At 44.7% G+C, this 22,999-nt stretch overlaps 1 protein-coding gene across 1 annotated transcript; it reads right to left on the reverse strand.

Moving 5' to 3' along the window:
• Positions 1-12,978: 12,978 nt before the first annotated feature.
• Positions 12,979-15,979, reverse strand: LOC143961563 (toll-like receptor 12). The gene has a single exon (XM_077470872.1). It carries the CDS (start codon positions 15,920-15,922, stop codon positions 13,109-13,111), a length of 2,814 nt encoding a protein of 937 aa, XP_077326998.1. The 5' UTR covers positions 15,923-15,979; the 3' UTR covers positions 12,979-13,108.
• Positions 15,980-22,999: the final 7,020 nt, after the last annotated feature.

Raw genomic sequence — 22,999 nt, forward strand, 5'->3', positions numbered from 1 at the left:
TGGGGGAGGGGCAGTGATTCCACGAAGGAGGTAAACTTCGCCTGGGTGAAAGTGTATTGATCATCAGTGAGTAAACAGTTATACAGCTTATGATAGAAGTGGCCAAATGTTTTAGACATTGTGAGAGGGCAGTAATTGGAGGAACCGTCGGGTTGTCTAAGGGAGTCAGGGTAGGCTTGGAAAGGTCTGGGTTTAAGTTTGTTTACTAGGATCCGGTGGGGCTTGTTAGAGTACTCGTAAAATTTCTGTTTTGACCATAGGAGGGATTTGTCTATTTTCTGCATATCAAGTGATCTAAGGAGATTGCGTAAGTAGACAACAGTCCTAAGCCCTGACACCGTGGGAGAAGAGAACAAACGGTCTTCGGCCTTGCGAAGCCTGAGAAGAGCCGAGGCTCTTTGGTATGTGGCATCTTTTTTGAGTCGGGAGCTTATTGCAATACAATGCCCCCTGAGTACAGGTTTATGTGCCTCCCACAGAGTCGAGGGCTCGGAGATGGTGCCAGCGTTAAGCTCAAAATATTCAGTAGGGCATGTGGTCAATTGGGCTTTAGTCTCAGGGTTACGTAGAAGAGTCTCATTGAGCCGCCAATGACAGGTGCGGGGGAAGGCCGAGGATAGGGAGAGTTCTAAATTGACAGAGGAATGATCCGACCAGGGGACAGGATTCATTTCCGAGGATACTGCAGCTGTCAAGAGGGGTGTGGAGATGAAAAAATGGTCTAGTCTAGAGAAAAGTTTGTGAGGATGGGAGTAGAAAGTATAGTGTTTCTGAGTAGGATGTTTAATTCTCCATATGTCTAATAAACGTCGGGTTCTGATAAGTTTGCGAAACGATTTGGAGAGGGAGTCTACATTGGAGGGGGTCTTAGGGGGAAACAAAACATGTCTGTCTTTACCAGGGGACATGACCTTATTAAAATCTCCACCAATCACTGTAAAAGGATGTGCATACTTATCTAACATGTCAAACACAGCACTGAGAAAGCGAACTTGACCAGAATTGGGAGCATATGCATTTAGGATCGTGACAGGTTGAGACTGAAACATGCAATCCAGAATAATAAATCTGCCCTGGGGGTCCAGGTAAGAAGATTGGATTCGCAACGGGCAGGAGCGGCCAATCAGGATCGCAATGCCCGCCTTGCCAGACGGATCCGAAGCCAAAAAAGAGGTCGGAAATGCTTTGCTGGCAAATTTAAGGGAACCCCCAGGATGGAAGTGTGTCTCCTGGATCAGTATCATGTCCGCCTTAGAAGCTTTAAACTCTTTCAGAGCCAACCACCTTTTCCGAACAGAGTTTAAACCTTTCACATTACAGGTAAAAAATTTCAACGACATATCAAAGGAGACTGGAGAGAGAGCATAAAAAGAAGCATAAAACAGTCAGTGGAGATTGAGTCCCAAGCGGTAGGGAGGAAGAAGTAAGAGGAGAAAAAGAAACAAAGGGAGAGAAAGAGAGAGAGCCTGACATTTTGGTAAACAGTGGTGTGACAGTAATATTGACAATTACATACATCTAGAGAGTTGCGGCTGTCGGTCACCAAGAAATACAAAGGAGACCGAGGCCTGACTAAAAAGAACTTCCCAAGAAAAACTAGTGTAAAGGTGAGCGGTGTCACAAAGATAAGTGAATCACCGGAAAATAGCTGTAGACAAATTTCAAAAACACTAAGAAAAACAAAAAAAAGCAGCCTATGGGGAGACTGCATGGGCAGCAACCACAAAAAAGGGCAAAAAAAAGGAAGAAAAACCAAAAATGAAAAAGACATCCGAGGAGAAGCCTGGAGAAAAACAACCTCCAGGAAGCCCAGGTCCGAGACCGGGACCAAAACAGGGGTCACGAGGACCACCTAGCGTGGGGGGGGAGCCCACAGGCCACCCCCCACCTTCCATAGCTGGAAAAACAAATTCAGACAACTTTCAAAAAGCGAGCATAGCAACTGTGTAATAATATAACAGTCAAAAGGCAATATATCAGAGTTGCAAACAGTAAAAAAAGAAAAAAAAAAGAGCAATAAACAGTGAACAGTGCACCCCGTGGGCGTCGGGGAGTAGGTATGGGGGATCCACCATGGTATAACGGCATGAGACTGCACCATGGAAAATCCAACAAGGCCCCATCTAAGGGGGTAGATAGGCTCAATCGCGTTCCGATGCAGTGTTCCTCAAGTCGGGGGTCTGAAGGAAGGCCTTCGTTGAGGGGTGAGGTTGGATCTAGAAGGCTTTGGTCGAACTGGGGTCCAGATCCAGGCAGGAAGTGCAGACGGCCGAGGTGTAGAGGGAAGCGGAGCAGGTTCTTCATCTGGAAGAGGAGGGAGGCCAAGACTACGCAGGAAGGCGTCGCTTTCATGTAGATCACGAAGAGAGAATTGAGTGCCTTCTCGGGTCACCGAGAGGCGGAAAGGAAAACCCCATCTGTATGGAACTTTGTGGGATTGGAGATGAAGCGTCAAGGGATGAAGGTTCCGTCGTCTTGCCAAGGTAATGGGCGAGAGATCATTAAATATTTGAATTTTGGCACCTTTAAAGTCCAGCTTGGATTGATTACGAGTAGCGAGTGTAAGTGCTTCCTTACTGTCAAAGTAGTGGAACCGAACCACCACGTCCCTTGGGTTTGCACCTGCAGGAGGTTTAGGCGCCAGTGATCTATGGGCCCTGTCTAATCGCCAATCAATATCTGGAACTTGGGGGGCCACCACGTTAAACAAGCTTAGAAGATAGGAGCGGAGATCCCTGTCCTCCACTACTTCGGGGATGCCTCTGATCTGCAGGTTCTGCCTGCGTTCACGATTCTCGAGGTCTTCTTGTTGCGTTTGGAGTTGAGAAACTGAGTGTTTAACAGCGGCGTTATCTTCCTCTAACCAGTTGGACCAGTTCATCAAATTTAGTCTCTAGGGTGTCTGTTCGGCCGCCTAGTTGGTCAATCTCACCCCTCAGCTCCTTGGCAAGTTTCCCAATTTCCTGAGTTATGGAGTGAGTGATAGCTATGAGCAGGGATTGGAGCTTAGCGTCCAGGACATCTGCCGTCAGCAAAGTGGGGGATCCCTGGTCTAGGGTGGGTGAAGGAGCGTCCGGGTAGTTGAAATCTGGTTCACAGCGAATTTAAGGGTCTGATGCAGGGTCTCCCTCCGGTTGGGAGGAGGGGATGGATTTTTGTAGATAACGGTCCATGGTGGATGAAGATTGGGGGAGAAGTACAGAAGCGTAGGTCTTTCTTTGGTCTCCTATCTTCCCCATGGGGTGCACAGCTGGGCTGAGTGGGTGAGGATGTGACTCCCAGAGGTAGTAAAGCTGCAAAACGCTGAGAAGGAGCCTCAGGAAGGCGGGGGTGGGGACATGGCCCCAAAATCACATGGTTGTCATGGTAGAGGGGTTCTCACATGGTCTGGCAGTCAATAGGCCTGGACAAGTAGGCACAGGAGTTGAAGGGGGGCAGGGGAGATACAGGGAGATCTGGGGGGGGGGGGGTGGGGGCAAAACAGTCAGCCCAGGTGGACGTGGGGGGAAGCAGGGACACAGAGGGGGATGAAGGGGGGGGGTAGTTGCAGAAAGGTACCTGTTGAGGTAGCAGGAACACTGCGCTGCGTATCGGTGAGTCCAGATGGAGGTCAATCACAGTGGAGGAGAGCAGTTCGGTATCCACCAGGGATCTCCGGCAGATGGGGGGTGAGGATGGGTGCAGACCTCCACAACAGCAGCTGCCAGCACCTCCGCTGGGTAGGTGGATTGTATAGGCCCGAGGCCTAAAGATGGCGGCTGGCCTCGCGTGGAAGGGGCTCCGCAGTAGGCCTCAGCGCGGTTGGATATTCCGGAGCCGTTTCAGGCCACCTCCGCTAGTTGTCTCTACCCCCAATGGCCGTGAGGGGATGTCAGCCGTGCTGCAGTAGACCTTGGATGGCGCGGAGGTCCGGGGATGTAGTAGGCCCCAAGATGGCCGCGGCAGTCCTGCGGACAGGAGTAGGCCGCGAGCCTGGATGGGGCTCGAGCGGCCGGTAAAAAATACAAAAAACCCCCCGGGATGGTGCGGGAGGGTTCCGGCACCCAGCATAGGGAGTCCAGGGCTCTCTCCCCGCTCCGATCGTCCCGATGTCGGTGGATGAAGCGGCGGCTGTGTCGGAGCTCTGGCACAGTACGTCCGCTCCCGTCGCCACATAACCTCTTTAATACATGGAGATTAAAACACCCCACTCAAAAAAGCTATACATTCTACTCCCCCTCACATAAGCTATATTCTAGATTGGACCATTTTCTACTCACAGCTCCCCTCCTCCCCTATGTAATTTCCTCAGAGATAAATCCTATTACTTGGTCGGATCATGCACCAATTGAACTCGACATTGTTCTGACATCTTCTACTCCCAAAACCTGTCATTGGCATCTCAATGAATCCATGATCAAAAACCCAATATCCCAATCCCACCTACAACAAAAGCTCACCAAATTTTTTCAACGAAATAATGGCTCGGTTTCGGAGATCTCCACTTTGTGGAAAGCCCACAAGGCTTTTTTTAGAGGCGAATGCATATCTACAGGCTCTCGCTTAAAACGAGACTATGCAAAATTAAAGACCGATCTCCTTGCCCAACTACTATCTGCAGAGAAACATTTGTTGGCATCCCCCGCGGTGGAAAAATTGAGACCTGTCACCTCACTCCGAAACCGAATCAAATCAATTGATATGAACACAATTTCTAAATCTATACTGTGGGCCAAACAAAAATGTTATGAATTTGCAAACAAACCGCATAGTATGCTAGTTAACAGATTAAAACCACGACCCTTCCTGTCAATAACTGACCACTTAATGCAATCTGATGGCACCCCTACATACTGCCCTAAAGCTATGTCTAAAACATTTAGAGATTTTTACAACCAACTATATAACTGCCTAAGCTCTGACCCAAATACCCAATTCTCACAATCTAAATTTGATGAGTTCATGTCCTCCCTAACACTACCTAAACTATCCACTGAACAAATCTCCATACTCAAATCCCCGATCGACATTTGAGGAGATTGCCGGAGTAATCAAAAACCTGCCAGCTCACAAATCCCCAGATCCAGATGGCCTCCCTTACGCCTATTACAAGACTTTTTCACAAACTCTAAACCCCTATCTACAGCCCCTATACACATCCCTCCTTAAAGGTACCATCCCACACTCACAATTTATGCACGCCAACATAACAGTTATCCCTAAACTGGGTAAGGATCCCGCACTACCAGACAACTACTGCCCCGTTGCTCTATTAAACTCAGACTACAAAATCTTCACCAAGATACTGGCCAATAGGCTATCACTCACGCTGATGACTCTAATCCATTAAGACCAGGTGGGATTCGTCCCAACGAGACATGCTGGAGACAACACAAGAAGAACCATAGACTTGATTGACTTAGTAACCAAAACCAAACAACCCACCATAATTTTAAGCTTAGATGCACAAAAAGCTTTCGACCGTTTAAGTTGCCCATTTATGTTTGCGGTTTTAGCCAAATTTGGATTCTCGGGCCCCTTCGCACAGGCTTTACAAGCCCTATATTCCTCCACCACCTCTCAAGTACAGATGTTTTCCTACACGTTGCAGCGGTTCACCCTTAGTAATGGTACTAGACAGGGCTGCCTCCTGTCCCCCCTACTGTTTATACTGAGTCTTGAACCACTTGCAACAGCCATCAGAACTCACTCTGAAATACAAGGTGTTCCGCTGCAACAACAGGATTACAAGTTGTCACTTTTCGCAGACGATATTCTACTGACTATTACCCACCCTGACACTTCCCTTCCTCTTCTACACAACATCTTATCCTCTTTTGGAGCCATATCAGGTTTTAAAATCAACCAGTCCAAAACAGAAGTCATTCCCATCAATATTACCTTAGAATCACTTGTTTCTTTACAAAACAAATTCAAATATAGATGGTGCACATCCTCGTTGAAATACCTAGGCATCCACCTTACCCCCTCATACAGCTCTCTCTACCAAGCCAACTTTCCTCCTATGCTTGCAGAAATAACCAGACTTCTAAACCTCTGGTCTTCAATCCCAATCTCTCTTCTTGGGCAGAATTAATGTTCTCAAAATATCAATCTTGCCTAAACTGTTGTACCTATTTGAAACACTTCCTATTCCGGTCCCGATGTCGCAGCTGAGAAATCTCCAGAGAAAGTGTCTAAACTTTATTTGGAATAATACCTCCCATAGAATTGCTCAATCAGTAGTTTTCACCCTCAGATCTAAAGGTGGACTGGCAGCCCCAGATCTCATTAAATATTACTACGCCTCTCACCTCTGGGAGATGGCTACCTGGACTTCTAGGAAAGCCCCGAGCAGATGGGCTGAAATTGAAATGGGGACTACTGCCCCAGTATACCTCTGCTACATGTTATGGCCATCCTCAAATAAATTCATGGCCCAATTGAGATCTCTATCTGGCCCCCATGCTTTTCTCCCTATCTATTTGGAGGAAGTGTGCAGATCGTTTCTCCCTTTCCTCTCCCGGCTCTCCACTTCGAAATTTCCTTTTTAACCCGGACATCCCGGATGGACTGTCCTATCTGAGAACACTCCCGTGGACTCAAGCTGGCATCTTTCAGCTGCAACACCTGGTACATCCGATATCACGCAAACTCTTTACTTTCATTGAACTTCAAAAGAAACACGATCTCCCTGCCTCCCTGGAATATTCGTATATACAATTTAAACATTTTTTACTTGCCAATTCCCCCTCCCTATCCTTAAAGAAACCCACAGATTTTGAAATATTATGTGCAAATGGCCCTTACGAACCCAAATTAATTTCATCTATATATAAAATGCTTCATGAGACCCCCATTCTGACAGACTCTTCACAGAAGAAAATGTTCCCGGATATTAAATCGCCCAATTTCATTGCTATACTGGGGGAACATTTGGGACGCATCCTCTAAAATTTCACGCTGTGTTACTCAAAAAGAAACTGCCATTAAGATACTTTTTTTTGGTACAGAACTCCCGATATATTACATGCTCAAAACCCTTCCGTTTCTAATCTAAGCTGGAGATGTGGAGAATCTGTGGGCACCCTTCTGGGAATGTACGGTCATTGGTCCTTATTGGTCTGAGGTCCACAAGCTGTTATAATCATTGCTCTCCACAACCGTTTAAATGACTCCTGTACATTTCCTTTTGGGCCTCCCTCTCCCAGGCATTTCCAAACCATTACAGAAACTTGGGTCCTTTATACCACTAACAGCAAAACGAGCCATCCCTAGACATTGGCTCTCTTTCTCTCCTCCTACTGTCTACCATTTTTCTCTCTATAATTGCAGATATACACAGGATGGGACACATGACTGCAAGATTGATGGTAACCTACCCCAGTTTGATAAAACTTGGAAAGTTTGGGATGACTCAACATACCCTCTTGAATCCGATAGCTACACACCCTCCTAACTCCCACTAGAAATACCTTTTGAACATCCTTTATATGCATATTGCTGTCAGACACATATTTCTTTTCTTTTTCAACCTGAACCAAAACTAGACCCTGTCTCTGTTTGATTTGTTTTCCTTTTGGAATCACAGTCTGGGGTACTATTTGTTTAAATGCTTTAATTGTAAGGGATATACATATATATTTAATGTGATTTGAAAAGTAGTTCAGCCATGTTGAAGTGATATGTTTTATATGTCTTCCACTTTATGTAGAATTGTCTGTGTTTACCTATGCTGATAAGTCAGCATGTCAACAATTAAGTTAGAAGGCCATTCTGGCCACAGGAGTGTACACCCAATACTCTGTAAATATTCCTTATCAATCATTTGTTTTTCACAATGAAAAGTAATTTTGTAATGAAAAAGCTGCTCAGCCATTATATTCTCCACAATGGAGTTTTCCTCTTTGGCCAGGACTACCTCCATCTAAGCGTGTGGAGGTTCCCGGTTAAAGGTGATAGAAGGTATGGTTAGTGATCAAAATATTGATCAAAAGAGAGGAGATTGTAAAGGAAAATCATAAGTTCTGTATATAATTGTATTCTATGTTGTATGTATTGCATACACGGCACTAATAATGTTTTCATTACATGTTTGCATTCTTTCGAGTCCTGATTAAGGTTAGTCTGCCTATGTTACGCCCCTTGTTACCATAAACATACAATTGTAATATTAATGTGATACCTACGTAACCATGTTTTTAAAAACCTTCAATTGCGTCAAAATAAACAGAACAGTTATGTTGGAAAGATGCGGAGTGTATCTTTTGTGTCTGTTCCCTACTGCAGTAGTTATTAATAATTTGGAACCACTAATCAATATAAGGATAGGAGTTGCCTATCAATAAAATATCCAGGACAATACTGAACTAGCCAGCAATGAGTCCAGATCTAAATCCCATAGAGCTCCTGTGGAGGGATCTCAAAACAGCATTTGGGAAAAGGAACCCTTCCTATCTGTAAAACTTGGAGCAGTTGGCAATAGAAGAGTGGTCCAAAATTCCAGTAGAGACGTGTAAGACATGAATTGATGGTTGCAGGAAGAGATTGAGTTCAGTTATTTTTTCCATGACGTGTGCTACTAAATATTAAATTGAGGTTGCCAATAATTTTGCCCAGTACATTTTTGGAGTTTTGCGTGGAATGCGTCAGATTTGGCTCTTTGTTTTTCCACTTTTTTGTGTCATACCAATACAAAGAAAATAAATAAACATGAGAATGCCTAAACATTTGTAATTGCAACAATTTTCTGGGCAAAGTGGTGCATTATCTGACAGAAATGCAAGATTACCGGCAGATCACCGGCTTATGTTAAAGGGACATCAGTCCCGAAGTGGAAGGAGGTAAAGATGCCTTCTCTGTGCCATTCAGTACTCCCTGCCAGTGCCACCTATTATTGTCACCTGCCAGTGCCCACCAGTGCCACCTATCAATGCCCAAGTGTGCCACCTATCAATGCCCACCAGTGGTGCCAATCAGTGCTACCTAGCAGTGCAGTCTGTCAGTGTAAGCAATCAGTGCTGATCAGTGCCCATTATTGCCACCCATCAGTGCCCATCACTGCCACCTATTGGTGCCCATCACTGCTTCCTCTTCAGCGTACATCAATGAAGGAGAAAAATTACCTGTTTACACAATTTTATAACAAAATATGAAAAAAATATAATTATTTTTTTTTTAAATTTGGTCTTTCAATTTTTTTAACAAAAAATAAAAAACACAGAGGTGATCAAATACCACCAAAAGAAAGCTCTATTTATGGGAAAAAAATAGAAAAATTTAATTTGGGTACAGTGTTGTATGACCGCTCAATTGTCATTCAAAATGCGACAGCGCTGAAAGCTGAAAATAGGTCTGGACAGGAGGGGGGGTTTAAGTGCCCAGTAAGCAAGTGGTTAAGCTGTGCTCATTTACCTGCTACATGAGGTGAGAGGTGGGGGAAACAATATCACTCACTTTGGATGGAGTACATTAACTAGAGTGTGGCACATGCACTTTATACTGGATGCACTTTATCGGATGAACTGACTTGCATATTGAGATCCAGCACTTTACTTTACTTTCTGCACTTTGAAAATGTTGTGTCACAAATTTTTTCATATTTGCAGAAGAATTTATTTGCACCGATTGTCACTTTGCACTTTTTGTGAACTGTCACTTTGCACTTTATTTGGATATTTGTTTCAAAATCACCGATTACTAGTACCTGTATTAATTTAGGTTGTTTGTACAGTCATTATTATTAGTATTAATATTTTTGCACTGCAATTAATTAGTTGTTAATACTGCAATATGTTGCACGTTTATTGGTCACTGTTAATTTATTTAAGGACACATTCTCTTTGAGGTTATTAAGAGCCACATTTCTTTTATTTTTCATTTACCACAGTCATTGCAGAAAATCACTGGGAATATCACATATTTTATAGCAGAACAATGGCCTCCTAAAAATGTGTGTTGCAGGACTCAAATATATCTCGTATGCCGCGTACACACGATTGGAATTCTCGTTGGAAAAGCCTTGGATGGTTTTTCTAACTAAATTCCGACAGAATTCCGCTCAAGCTTGTGTTGCCTATGCAAGGTCACACCAAATTCCGACCATCAAAAATGCGGTAACATACAACACGTACGACAAGCCACGAAAATTAAGTTCAATGCTTCCGAGCATGCGTCAAATTGTTTCCGAGCATGCGTCGGAATTTTGCACGTCAGAATTGCCACAGACGATCGGAATTTTCCGTCAGAAAATGTTGAGAACCTGCTCTCAATCATTTGCTGGCCGAAATTCCGCCAGCAAAAGCCCGATGGAGCCTACGCACGGTCGCATTTTCTGACCAAAAGCTCACGTCGGTCTTTTGCTGGCGGAATTTCCATTATCACCTGGTCACACCTTGTCTTGCCCGCTGCTTTCCGTATTGGGAACACTGCCCCTGTTGCTGAAGTTCTCACACTGTGAGCTGCAGTGTCTTAAAGGGGGAACGCATGAGACAAAAATGAAGAAAGACTTTGGTTAGTCACGGAAGGTAAGGTGTTTTTTTTAAATGTATTTGTTACTTGATGAGGCTTGTGTATTATGTAGTAATTGAATATGGTACTTGTTTAGGGCTCACAAACAATGGTGTATTGGGGCATATATGTAAAATATGGCCATATTTCAGCACTGGGGATCCACAGGTGTTGAATGCAGCCGCCAGTAAAAATGAATTACAGTAGCGGTCTCCAAATTGTGGCCTGGGGGTCAGATGTGGTCCTTTGCTTGCCTTTACTTGGTCTTTGGGGCACTCTTCCATCTGTTGACATCAAAAATCAGGCAGAATTCCTGTCATTGATACCAACAATGAGCCACTATTCCTCCCACTGACACCAACGATAAGGAAGGTTTCTTTTCATTGACACCAACCATGTGGCACTATTTCCCCAACAATGGGGCACTATTTCTTCCAATGATACAAACGATGGGTCACTACTCCTCCCACTGACACCAAAGATACGGCATTGTTTACTCCTACTGGACACCAGGACATTTTCTACTCCCACTGGCCATAGTCTGGCATCCCAAAAGTCTGAAGGACAGTAAACATGCTCTTTTTTTTCCTTTCTCAAGAATTTTATTAGAATTTTTTTCAAAGTTTACAACAGGTAATTCCACGCTGGCAAGTATTTCAAAATGCTCAGTCATATACAGTTAGGAGAACAGAAAACTTATGGCAAGTAATCAACAATCACAGTCAAACAAAATCACCTGCACTCAACAGTAGCGCAATGGCAATGGAAGAAGCCTGGAATTCCTATGTCTCCCATTCCATTCACAGACCTTGCTGCCCTCCAAGGATCAGGGGATACCCAATGGGAACACTGCGCCTTACCCAAGTGATATTTATTAAAATCGAAAGGAAGGAAACGTACTCACAAACAAGAGGATAGTAAAAGCATATCAGAGTCCCTGAGGCTCTGAGGAAGAGGGGAATCTCCCCTTGAAATGCGTCAGCCATCTGCAAAGTTCTCCAGCGTGTCGGACACAGTCCTGGTGACCTGGTTGCTTTTTGTTCATTATGGACTCTGATGTGCTTTTACTATCCACTTGTTTGCGAGTATGTTCCCTTCTTTTTGATTTTAATAACTATTACTTGGGTAATGCGCCCTCTCTTCATCCTTTTAAAGTATTCAACAATATCAGGATAATTGAGTATTGCCATATCCAAAAATGAACAGCTGACATACCATGTCCATCAAACATATATAGACGTCATGTTGCATCTATCTTGTGCAATTGATGTTAAATTAGTATTTCCATAACTGAGCTTGTAATTGGATGTTAACTGAGCTCAAGGTAATTTCGTTATTCTAAAGAGATGTCAGAGTGTCTCCTTATGGGTCGGGGGAGGGGGAAAGTAAGGGGGAGGCTTGGTTGTGAAGTACATATGTGCTGGGGTTGTAAACAAAACAAAATGGAAAGGGAGAGCCCAACCTTACGAGTACTGGATATACTAATGATTAGTAAACTGGCCTTATGTTTAGAAAGTTTGAAGACCCCTGAATTACAGGATATGGTTGTATGTGTAAGCATATGAATGCACACCCCTGGGAACATTCTGTCTCCATTCCCCCTCCTTCCTTCTCCCCCCGCCCTCTCCTTTATCCCCCTCCATTTACCCCACCTCCTTCCTTCCCTCTTCCCCTCCCTTCTTCACTCTCCATCCCTCCCCTCTCCCTTTCTGTCACAATCTCTCTCCACACTCTCCCTTCTCTCCCTCCTCTGCCTCTAGCTCTCTCCTCCCTCTTTCCTCTCCTCCTTTTTTATTCTCTATCGTATTGCCATCACATCCCCTCCCCTCATACTCCTTTTTCTCTCCTCTCTCTTGATTTCTCTCTCTCTCTCTTTCTATCTCTTCCTCCCTCTCTTTCTTTCCCCTTCCCCTTCATGCTCCCTCTCTCACACACACTCTCTTTCCCTCTCTCCCTTCTCCTCCCCTTCTCTCCCCTTATTTCTCACTCCCCTCTCCTCTCCCCCTCCCCTCTCCCTTCCTTTCTCTCTCCCCCTCCCCTCTCCCTTCCTTTCTCTCTCCCCCTCCCCTCTCCCTTCCTTTCTCTCTCCCCCTCCCTTTTCCCTTCCTTTCTCTCTCCCCCCTCCCTTCTCCCTTCCTTTCTCTCTCCCCCTTTCTTCCTTTCTCTCTCCCCCTCCCTTCTCCCTTCCTTTCTCTCTCCCCCCTCCACTCTCCCTTCCTTTTCTCTCTCTCCCCAACCTCTCTCCCCCTCTCTTTCTCTCTCTCCCCATCCTCTCCCCCCTCTCCCTCCCAATCTCACCTATTTCCCCTTATCTTTTCTCACTTTTACTTCCCACCCTCTTGCTTTGTCTCTCTCTCACCCTCTCTTCTTCCCCCCTCTCCCTATCCAATCCTCTTTCTTCTCTCTCTGATTTACTCCCTATTTCTCGCCCCCTTCCCCTCCTCTCTCTCTCTCTGTCTTCCCCCCCCCCTCCCCCCTGTTTTAGGACAATTGCCAAGTTTTTAACAACATATGTTGAAAAACCAATAACATTTTCATAATTTTATAAAATCTGTAGTCAGAAATTTTTATTAAAGCCCAATATTCTCCTGTAATTCACAGTTGAAACATGAATATGCTTCTATTTATTTATTCTTCCAGAATTAGCGATCACTTTACGTAATCTTGCCCAAAATAGCTGCTGTCCATTTTCATGATCTGGCCAGTCCAGATACGTCTTCTTATTCAAAAGCTTAGTCAGTCTATGGTAATACAGCAGCTCTTCTCTGGAGATCTTATCAAGGAAGATCAGTATCAGAGATTCCTTACTCTCTGTTAGTAGCTTGTACGTTGCCATCCTCATTTCCAGGGAACACCAGTTACTCTGCAAGTAATTATGGGTAATGATACAGACCGTCCATCTGCTGCTATAAATACTGTCCATAATGTTCTCCACAATGTCTCTGCCTACCTCAAAATCCCTGTTATGGATACACACTTTGAAGAATGGAGGACCCTTCTGCTCCAGGTTGGGAAGAAGTTGCTCTGTGACCCAAAGCTCATCATTTGTGTTGTAAGACACAAAAACATCATATTCGTACTTTTCTTTTTGCTGGAGCCTGTGGTTTAGCCAGCATTTAACAATGTAGACTATGTACAGAATATACCATTGGATACTTTCATGAAAAAGAGATAAGCACATAAACAGCAGTGTGCACAAAAAACTCAGTACAAACAAAATAAAATCCAAATCACTCCGACAATTACTATTTAGAAAAAATATAAAATTCATGCTGACGTCCTTGATGATACATTTTTGATTGCAAAAACCAATGGCGGACACACGTGTGTTAGATTCCAGCCATAAGAGAAACCCATAGAACTTACAACTACAGGGAAAAGTTGTCTGCAAAAAATAAATGTACTTCAAGTTGGGCATTGAATCAAATACAATGGACTCCATCTCTTGCATGTTCTGATTTTCAATGATGAGAAATTCCAGATCCTGTAAATCGCTAAAAACATCCTTGGAATCCAAATGATCTATTCCGGCATTCTTTAAATGTAAAACTTTGAGATGTAATAGTCTTTGAAAGATTTTATTGATGTTTATCTGATTATATTTAATGATGCTATTAATATTGTGCAAATAAAGGAACTTTAATGATGATATGTCTTTCAAGGAGTTGATAATAATACTGCTATTAGAAAGATCCTGTGGCTGTACAGAGTAATACAGTTTTTCAAGTTTTGTAAAACTGGCAAATGGACTCCACTGTCCATCCAGATTTGTAAATGCTAAGGTGTTTTCCAAATGTAATTCTTTAACTTCAGTGAATGAAGCACAGCTGAGGGCTACGGCGGGTGAATCTATTTGTAAGCTCTCAAGAAAAGGAAATTCATCTAAAACGTCACTTGCCAGGAATAAAATATTGCTCTTTAGTGAGATATTTTTTAAGGACCTTCGTATATTATCCCACCAATACAAATCAACTTTAAAAACAAAGGTTAGCTTTATATCTTCAAGAAAGAGATATCTAAATGCGTCAGAATGAAATGTATTTACCACATTTTCATATAAATTTAAATGTCTTACCATGAACAAATTGGAAAATGTGAATTCACCAATTCTGAATATGTTGTTATGTTGAAGATTCAAAAGCTGTAATTGATGCAAACCATCAAAGGCATAGTCATCGATGTGATTAATTTTGTTGCTCTCCAGGGATAAGCTTTTAAGTTCTTTTAAGCATGCAAACTGTCCCTTCTGTAGCCTTAGTAAATAATTAAAAGATGCATTTAGGTAAACTAGCTTCAACATCGGCACAGATTCGTTGTTGCACAACTTTAAACTTTCCAGGTTATTATTTGATAAATCCAGTTCCAATAAATCATCTATTTTTTGCATTTGTTTTACCCCAAACTTACCCATTTCATTGCCTGATAAATTTAACTTCTTTATGCTTTTACAGGAGCCCCCAGAAGTGTTAATTTTATGTACGGAAGAAAACATGAGAAGAAGTTCCTCTGTTTTAAAATAAGAAGCACTAGCACAGATTGGAAATGTATGAATTCCAGCATTTTGTAATGAAATAGTTTTGATTGTCTTAATACCTGATTTATAGAGTTCTTCAATATCAGTGCCAGATCTGTCAGCAGTAAAACGCTCCAGATGTGGAAAGTTGCAGAGAGACTTAGTTTCAATGATGGTTAATGGACTGGCGCTCAGGTCAAGGTGGCTGATGTTGAAATCTACAAACTGCCCATCACTTGTAGGATTTTGTGAAGTAAGACAATCAGCTGTTCTAAGTTTACGAATCTCATTGCCAAGTATAGAAAGTTTTTTAAGGTTTTTGAATATTCCTAGTGATGCTGTTACTTCAGATAGATAACTGATGTTGTTATTTTCCAAAATAAGATTGTCCAAGAGATGTAGATGGTTGAATATGGAAATGCTGAATGCTGATAACTGTATAAAAGATATTTTCAGTTCTTGCAGTGAATTTAATCCATAAAAAGTATCCTTATGAAATGTAATGTTATTAGACACAGATGCTGCACTGATCCAAAGAGTGGTTAGTTGAGGAAGACCACTGAAGGTACCAGGTTCGAGGTCAACATCCCTTGTTTCTATGTAGAGAGCATTCAGTCTTGTGAATCGAGAGAAGACTCCAGGTTCCATTATCACACCACGATAGTTCTTTAGACAAAGCCAATCCGTTTCCAATGGGGCATCTTTCAGTGCCAAGTGAAGGTTTTTCACCTGGTCACAATGGACAGCAATGGAAAAACTGAATTTCTCAAATCCCTCACATGCGTCAAACTTCAGATCCATGAACTGTGCATAATAATTCTTTTCCAGAACCTGACAGTTCTGTCTTAGGAGAGATTGACAAAAAGAACAAGAAAAAATCAAGCAAAGAAGCTGTGAGAAAACCGAGCTGTAGATATTCATGATGACTTTTTGTGGTTGGTATGTAGAACCAACTGTGAAAATTAGCTGACATAGAGACTTGACTAGTGTTCAAGATATTTATCTGATCATACTTCCCTTTCCTAATTGTGCAAGATAACCAACGCAAAACAGGAAATACACCCACAATATCTTCAAAGGAAGATTCAAGTCTCACTTTACCCATAACTGTATGTAGTAGAAACCTATACTATTTAAATGTCACTTGCATATTGTCAGAAGCGTGTATTTATCAGGGGGATTATACTCTCAGGAACTAATCAATAAAGGCTTGGCAAATGTAATACCGTTTTAACACCCAGAAATGGGTAACAAGTCTAATTTATACAGGGAACACTGCATTAGAGAAGTTAGGGGAGCATCTTAACTCTGGGGAAACAGTATTAGGATTCCATAAAGGTAGCAGGATGTGTAAAGAAGCCTTGGACCTGTAGTGCAGTGATTGCTGTAGATTTGTATGTCTACATCCTTTCTCAATCTTTGCAACACAGAAACACCCTTAAAATAACTTTCCAAGCTCAAGGAACTTCTGATAAAAATGTAAAAATGACTATATCTACAACTCATGATACATTAGTGTGTTGGTCAGCGGGAGGAATGCTCACTACAGTTGTGGCCATTAGGAAGAATTATCCCCTTACAGATAGCTAAAAAGATAAATGGTGTTGTAGGAACTTTTCTGAGGGGCATAAATTGCTCATTGCTCAAGGAACCCCAAGCAACCTTTGGAGGAAACCTAGGGTTCCATGGAACCTTGCCATAGATTGTATCACTCTTACCAAAGTGGGGACTTTTCCAGCATCCCTGATCTAATTGACCAATTGTTTATAACAGTCATCAGTCTAGTCTTTTTCTCTGCTTCCTGATTATAAAATTGGTGATCTTTATAGTTTTTTTTTATTTTTTTTTACATCAAAAGCGTTTATTGAAAAAGGCATTAACATGTTATACATCAGCTGTCAGGGAAATAGGCGTTACCTCGGAAGATACGACCGTGTTAACGCGCGTCAGCGCTCACGAAGACGCAATGTGATTCCCAGACGAACGCCTGATGTAGCTTCTGTTCAAGTGCGAGTACGCGGGGTAGGACGAATGCATAACGTTACACGTCGTAGGCGTACGAACGCGATGGCGTGCTCACGACGTAACCCAAGCGCCGTGCCTATTTAAACGTTCACCTGACAGTGCCGCATTGCTGGTTTATCGTCAGCTTCTCCTGAGTACCTGTGCCTGTTATCCCTGCTGTCTGATCTCCTGTTTACCGACCCGGCTTGTTTGACCTGCTTCTGCTACTCTCCTGGCTCCGACTTCTGGCTTGTCCCTGATACTCCTTGTCTGCTCCCGGCACCCGACCTCGGCTTGGCTTGGCTCCCGTTTCCTGGTCTCCAGCTCAGGACCCATTGCTCTCACCTCCGGATTGATCTCCCGTGTTTGACCTTCGGCTTGACCCTGACCCTGCCTTGGACTTCCTTGCACAGTTGCCTCCAGAGACTGTCTACTCAGCTTTCCACCTGCTGCTGCTACCCGGCAACCTGTGCTACTGTGGGCACTGCATCCCTGTGTCACCTTCAGGGTTGTACTGCACTCGGCCGCAAGGGGAGCCCTCTCAGCATCTCGGCCTCCTTACCTCGATATTGACAGTATAAACCAGCCATATGTCAGAGGCCGACAGAGGTAACTCCCCGATAGAGGCCATCCTACGGGAAGTCATGGCCCTTACCCCAGCGATTCAGGGACTCCAAGAGAAATATCTCCGGCTGGAGGAACGTCTGCAGCACCCTCCTGAGTCACCTATCCTCTCTGGCCAAGGTTCTACCACTATAATCTCAACCTCTCCAGAGCCACGAGTCCCTGCACCAGAGTATTTTCATGGGAACCGACGAAAATTTAGGTCCTTCAGGAGCTCATGCTATTTGTACTTCTCCCTGCAGCCTCAGACTTTTTCTTCTGAAGTGACCAAGGTGGGTTTTACCATCTCACTACTAAGGGACGATCCCCAGACATGGGCTCACGGCCTACTGGAGCAACGCAGCTCCTTCATTAGTACTCTGGATCAGTTTTTTCAAGCCATGGCTCGCTTATATGATGATCCCTTTCGGACAGCTACAGCCGAAGCAACCTTGTACTCCCTTCGCCAGGGTGAGCGGCCTGCAGAGGACTATACAGTGGAGTTCCGTACTTGGTCTACAGATGCTGGCTGGAATGAGGCAGCTCTAAAATATCAATACCGGATGGGGTTGTCCGAAGCCCTCAAGGATGAGCTAGCCAGATTGGAGGTTCCCTCAACACTTGAGGAACTTATCCAACTTACCATTCAGCTTGATAGGCGCCTACGTGAACGCCAGTCTGAACGCACTTGGACTCTTAATCCTATCCAGGCTCCATCCCCGGTCTGCCCGGTGGCAACCTCTGTTCCGAATGGCCTGTTCCGCTCCCCTTGACCATTGAGGAAAGGCTTCGCCGCCGTCAGGCACACCTCTGCTTCTATTGTGGGGAGTCAGGACATCGTATTAACAACTGTCCCACAAGACCAAGTAAACCGACCCTCTGTGCTCCATTTCACCTCCAAGTAACGAAGCCCGCTTCAGCCCACATCACCCTTCCTGTCACACTGATGGTGGCAGGTCAGGAGGTCCACTTACAGGCAATACTTGACTCTGGGGCCTGCAGCTGCTTTTTGGATTTATCCTTGGCTGAAAGTCTTGCTCTCCCGCTTCTCTTAAAGAAACAAAGACTGACTGTCCGTCTGGCCGATGGCTCCCTACCTAGCTCTGGCCATGTCACCAGGGAAACAAGACCCATTCTAACGACCACAGGTTCAGGGCATCGGGAGTTTCTTAAATTTGACGTCCTGTGTTCTCCCATGTTTCCTGTCATCCTAGGAATCCCGTGGCTTCAGGCACACAACCCTCGGATTGATTGGTTCAAGAAAGAAATAACCTTCACTTCTGCCTACTGCCAACAATACTGCCTGGATCCCGAGTCAAGAAACTTGTCCAGCTGTTTGACTGTTCAACCCGTACCCAGTCCTGCTCCCAACATACCAGCAGCTTACCAGGAATTCAGAGATGTGTTCGACAAGAAAAAGGCGGACATCTTACCCCCGCATCGTCCCTATGATTGCCCCATCGAATTATTGCCAGGAGCTCCCATTCCCTTCGGCCGGATTTTCCCTCTTTCTGAGACTGAACTTGGGGCCTTGAGACAGTATATAGACGAGAATCTGGCAAAGGGATTCATCCGTCCTTCCTCATCCCCTGCTGGTGCAGGCATCTTTTTCGTAGAAAAAAAAGACAAGACTTTAAGACCATGTGTGGACTACAGGGAATTAAATAATATCACCCTCAAGAACCGCTACCCACTTCCGCTCATCCCAGAACTTTTCCAAAGGTTCCACACTTCCCGCGTTTTTACCAAACTTGATCTACGTGGAGCCTACAACCTTGTCCGTATTCGGGAGGGGGACGAGTGGAAGACGGCATTCAGAACAAGATTTGGGCATTTCGAATATTTAGTCATGCCCTTCGGATTGTGCAATGCCCCAGCAACTTTCCAGCACTTTATTAATGACATTTTCCGGGAGTACTTGGACCACTTCGTCGTCGCCTACTTGGACGACATTCTTATCTTCTCGACCACTCTGGAACTCCATAGAATACATGTTAAGAAAGTGCTAGGTATTCTCAGGACCCATGGACTATTCGTTAAAGCCGAGAAGTGTGACTTTGAAAAAGAATCCATTCAATTCCTGGGACTCATCATCACCACAGGTGGAATCGCCATGGACCCCCAGAAAGTGAAATCCATCCTAGACTGGCCCGCTCCTTTCCGACAAGAAGGGCGTTCAGAGGTTTATCGGGTTTGCAAACTTCTACCGAAGATTCATAAGGAACTTCTCCACCATCGTAGCACCCATCACGCAGACCACTCGTCAGCATACCAAGTTCCTCTGGTCCCCAGCAGCACAGTCCGCCTTTGACCAGCTCAAAACCCTCTTCACTACCGCACCTATCCTGCAGCATCCAGACCCTGCCTTACCCTACGTACTGGAGGTTGATGCCTCAGAGGTGGCCACAGGGGCAATTCTATCCCAGCGTCAAGGTCCCAAGGCATTATTGCACCCCGTAGCTTTCTTTTCACGGAAGATGAGCTCCCCAGAAAGGAACTACGATGTAGGTGACCGGGAGCTTCTGGCGATCAAGACCGCCCTTGAAGAGTGGAGGTACCTCTTGGAAGGTGCCGCTCACCCCATTCTGGTTTTCACTGATCATAAAAACTTAGAATATCTCCGCACGGCCAAACGTCTAAGACCCCGACAAGCCCGATGGGCCTTATTCTTCTCGAGGTTCAATTTCCATGTGACCTATCGTCCAGGATCAAAAAATGGCAAGGCAGATGCCTTGTCCCGGATGTTCCCAGATTCCTCAGAAAAAATTACACCCAGTACTATCCTATCTCCTCAGAATTTCCTATTAATCCAACCGGATCTAAGAGCTTCGTTAGTCCAGGCCTCTAGCCAGTGTACAGAAATAGAAGCTTCTTCCCTGAGAAGCCAAGAAGGGCTTCTATGGCATCAGAATAAAATTTTTGTTCCTCAGCAAGCCAGGTTACCCGTATTAAGGACCTTCCACGACCATCAGCTAGCCGGCCACTTCGGAGTTCGGAAGACGATTGACCTTGTGCAGCGGTCCTTATGGTGGCCTACCCTGAGATCTGACTGTAAAAAGTACGTTGACTCCTGTACAACCTGCCAACGAAACAAGGGGTCTAATGCTAGATCCTGGGGCCTGCTAAGGCCGCTACCAGTCCCAGAACAACCTTGGAAGGAAATCTCTTTGGACTTCATTGTGGAGTTGCCCCCTTCTGAAGAGTACACTACCATCTTGGTGGTGGTGGACCGTTTATCTAAGATGGCGCACTTTTTGCCGATGAAAGGGACCCCCTCCGCCTTGGATACCGCAAAAATCTTCATTAGGGAAATTGTCCGATTACATGGTGTACCCGACAGCATTGTATCAGATAGAGGGGTACAATTTACCTCCAGGTTCTGGAAGGAGCTCTGTAAGTTGTTGTCAATTAGAATATGTCTATCCTCGGCCTACCATCCACAGAGTAATGGACAAACGGAAAGGACCAATCAGACGCTTGAACAATATCTACGATGCTTCTGTTCTTTTTCCCAGGATGATTGGGTTTCCTTGCTTCCCTGTGCGGAATTCGCGTACAACAACTCAGTACACGCCTCTACCAACCAATCACCCTTTTGGGCAAATTACGGGTTCCACCCTTCATTTTTACCCAATACCATTCCTGAATCCACGGTCCCAGCAGTTCAGGACAGAGTAAACCTTATCCAAGCTAACTATCAGATGCTCCAGGATACTATGAAGAAGGCTCAGGAGGAATACAAGAAACATTATGATAAGAAGAAGAGAATTAACCCTGCCTTTAAGATAGGGGACAAAGTGTGGCTCTCTGCAGTAAATCTAAAATTGTCATGTCCATCTCGGAAGTTGGGACCCAAGTTCCTGGGCCCTTTTGAGATCAGACGTGAAATTAACCCTGTAGCATTTGAACTTGCTTTACCTAAATCTTTCAGAATTCATCCCGTTTTCCATGTCTCTCTTCTCAAACGTGTCATCTCCAGTCCTTTTTCAGGAAGAGAAGAAGTGCCCCCGCCTCCGGTTCAGGTTGGTGACGAAACCGAATTTGAAGTCGAATCTATCCTTGACTGTCGTCGGAGAGGTAGGACAATCCAATTTCTAATTAAATGGAAGGGGTATTCTGCTGAAGAGAATTCTTGGGAACCTGCAAGTTTTGTACATGCACCTAGGCTCATACACAGGTTTCGTAGTCTTCATCCCGAAAAATGGGCTCGTTTAGGCATCCGGAGGCTGCCCCTTGGGGGGGGGCACTGTCAGGGAAATAGGCGTTACCTCGGAAGATACGACCGTGTTAACGCGCGTCAGCGCTCACGAAGACGCAATGTGATTCCCAGACGAACGCCTGATGTAGCTTCTGTTCAAGTGCGAGTACGCGGGGTAGGACGAACGCATAACGTTACACGTCGTAGGCGTACGAACGCGATGGCGCGCTCACGACGTAACCCAAGCGCCGTGCCTATTTAAACGTTCACCTGACAGTGCCGCATTGCTGGTTTATCGTCAGCTTCTCCTGAGTACCTGTGCCTGTTATCCCTGCTGTCTGATCTCCTGTTTACCGACCCGGCTTGTTTGACCTGCTTCTGCTACTCTCCTGGCTCCGACTTCTGGCTTGTCCCTGATACTCCTTGTCTGCTCCCGGCACCCGACCTCGGCTTGGCTTGGCTCCCGTTTCCTGGTCTCTAGCTCAGGACCCATTGCTCTCACCTCCGGATTGATCTCCCGTGTTTGACCTTCGGCTTGACCCTGACCCTGCCTTGGACTTCCTTGCACAGTTGCCTCCAGAGACTGTCTACTCAGCTTTCCACCTGCTGCTGCTACCCGGCAACCTGTGCTACTGTGGGCACTGCATCCCTGTGTCACCTTCAGGGTTGTACTGCACTCGGCCGCAAGGGGAGCCCTCTCAGCATCTCGGCCTCCTTACCTCGATATTGACATCAGCTCAACTGGGATCTGACATTTCAAAGAAATATCTATAATTTTACAGTCATTATACCACATCACTGCTCCACACTCGTACAGCAATATAGAGTATTATACATCATATAGGGCATTTAAGCTCAATATGGTTTGGGGTATTTGGGAACGTGTCCTCATCAGGTATGCCAGTACAAGGCCATGTGAAAACCCCCAACTTTGCTAAAGAGATGTTGGTAACCCCTCCTAAAACCAAAGTCAGTATCTGGTATGCTTGCCTCTAGTTATAAGGCCCAAACCTGGTGGTAAGGAAAGCTAAAAGTGATCCTCAACTATATGTACCGAGCTGGTATTACAGTATTATTCTCAGTTGAAATTTGAAAGTGAACACAAAAAGGAGAACAAACGGGAAAAAAGAAAAAAAACCTAAGTAACCGAAACAAGGTAGGACTAGATCCTCTGACTAGGCCAAATTATATTG

This window comes from Lithobates pipiens, unplaced genomic scaffold, assembly GCF_037356315.1.
Source record: "Lithobates pipiens isolate NorthernLeopardFrog02 unplaced genomic scaffold, aLitPip1_a1.2 Scaffold_8, whole genome shotgun sequence".
NCBI classification, from domain to species: domain Eukaryota; kingdom Metazoa; phylum Chordata; class Amphibia; order Anura; family Ranidae; genus Lithobates; species Lithobates pipiens.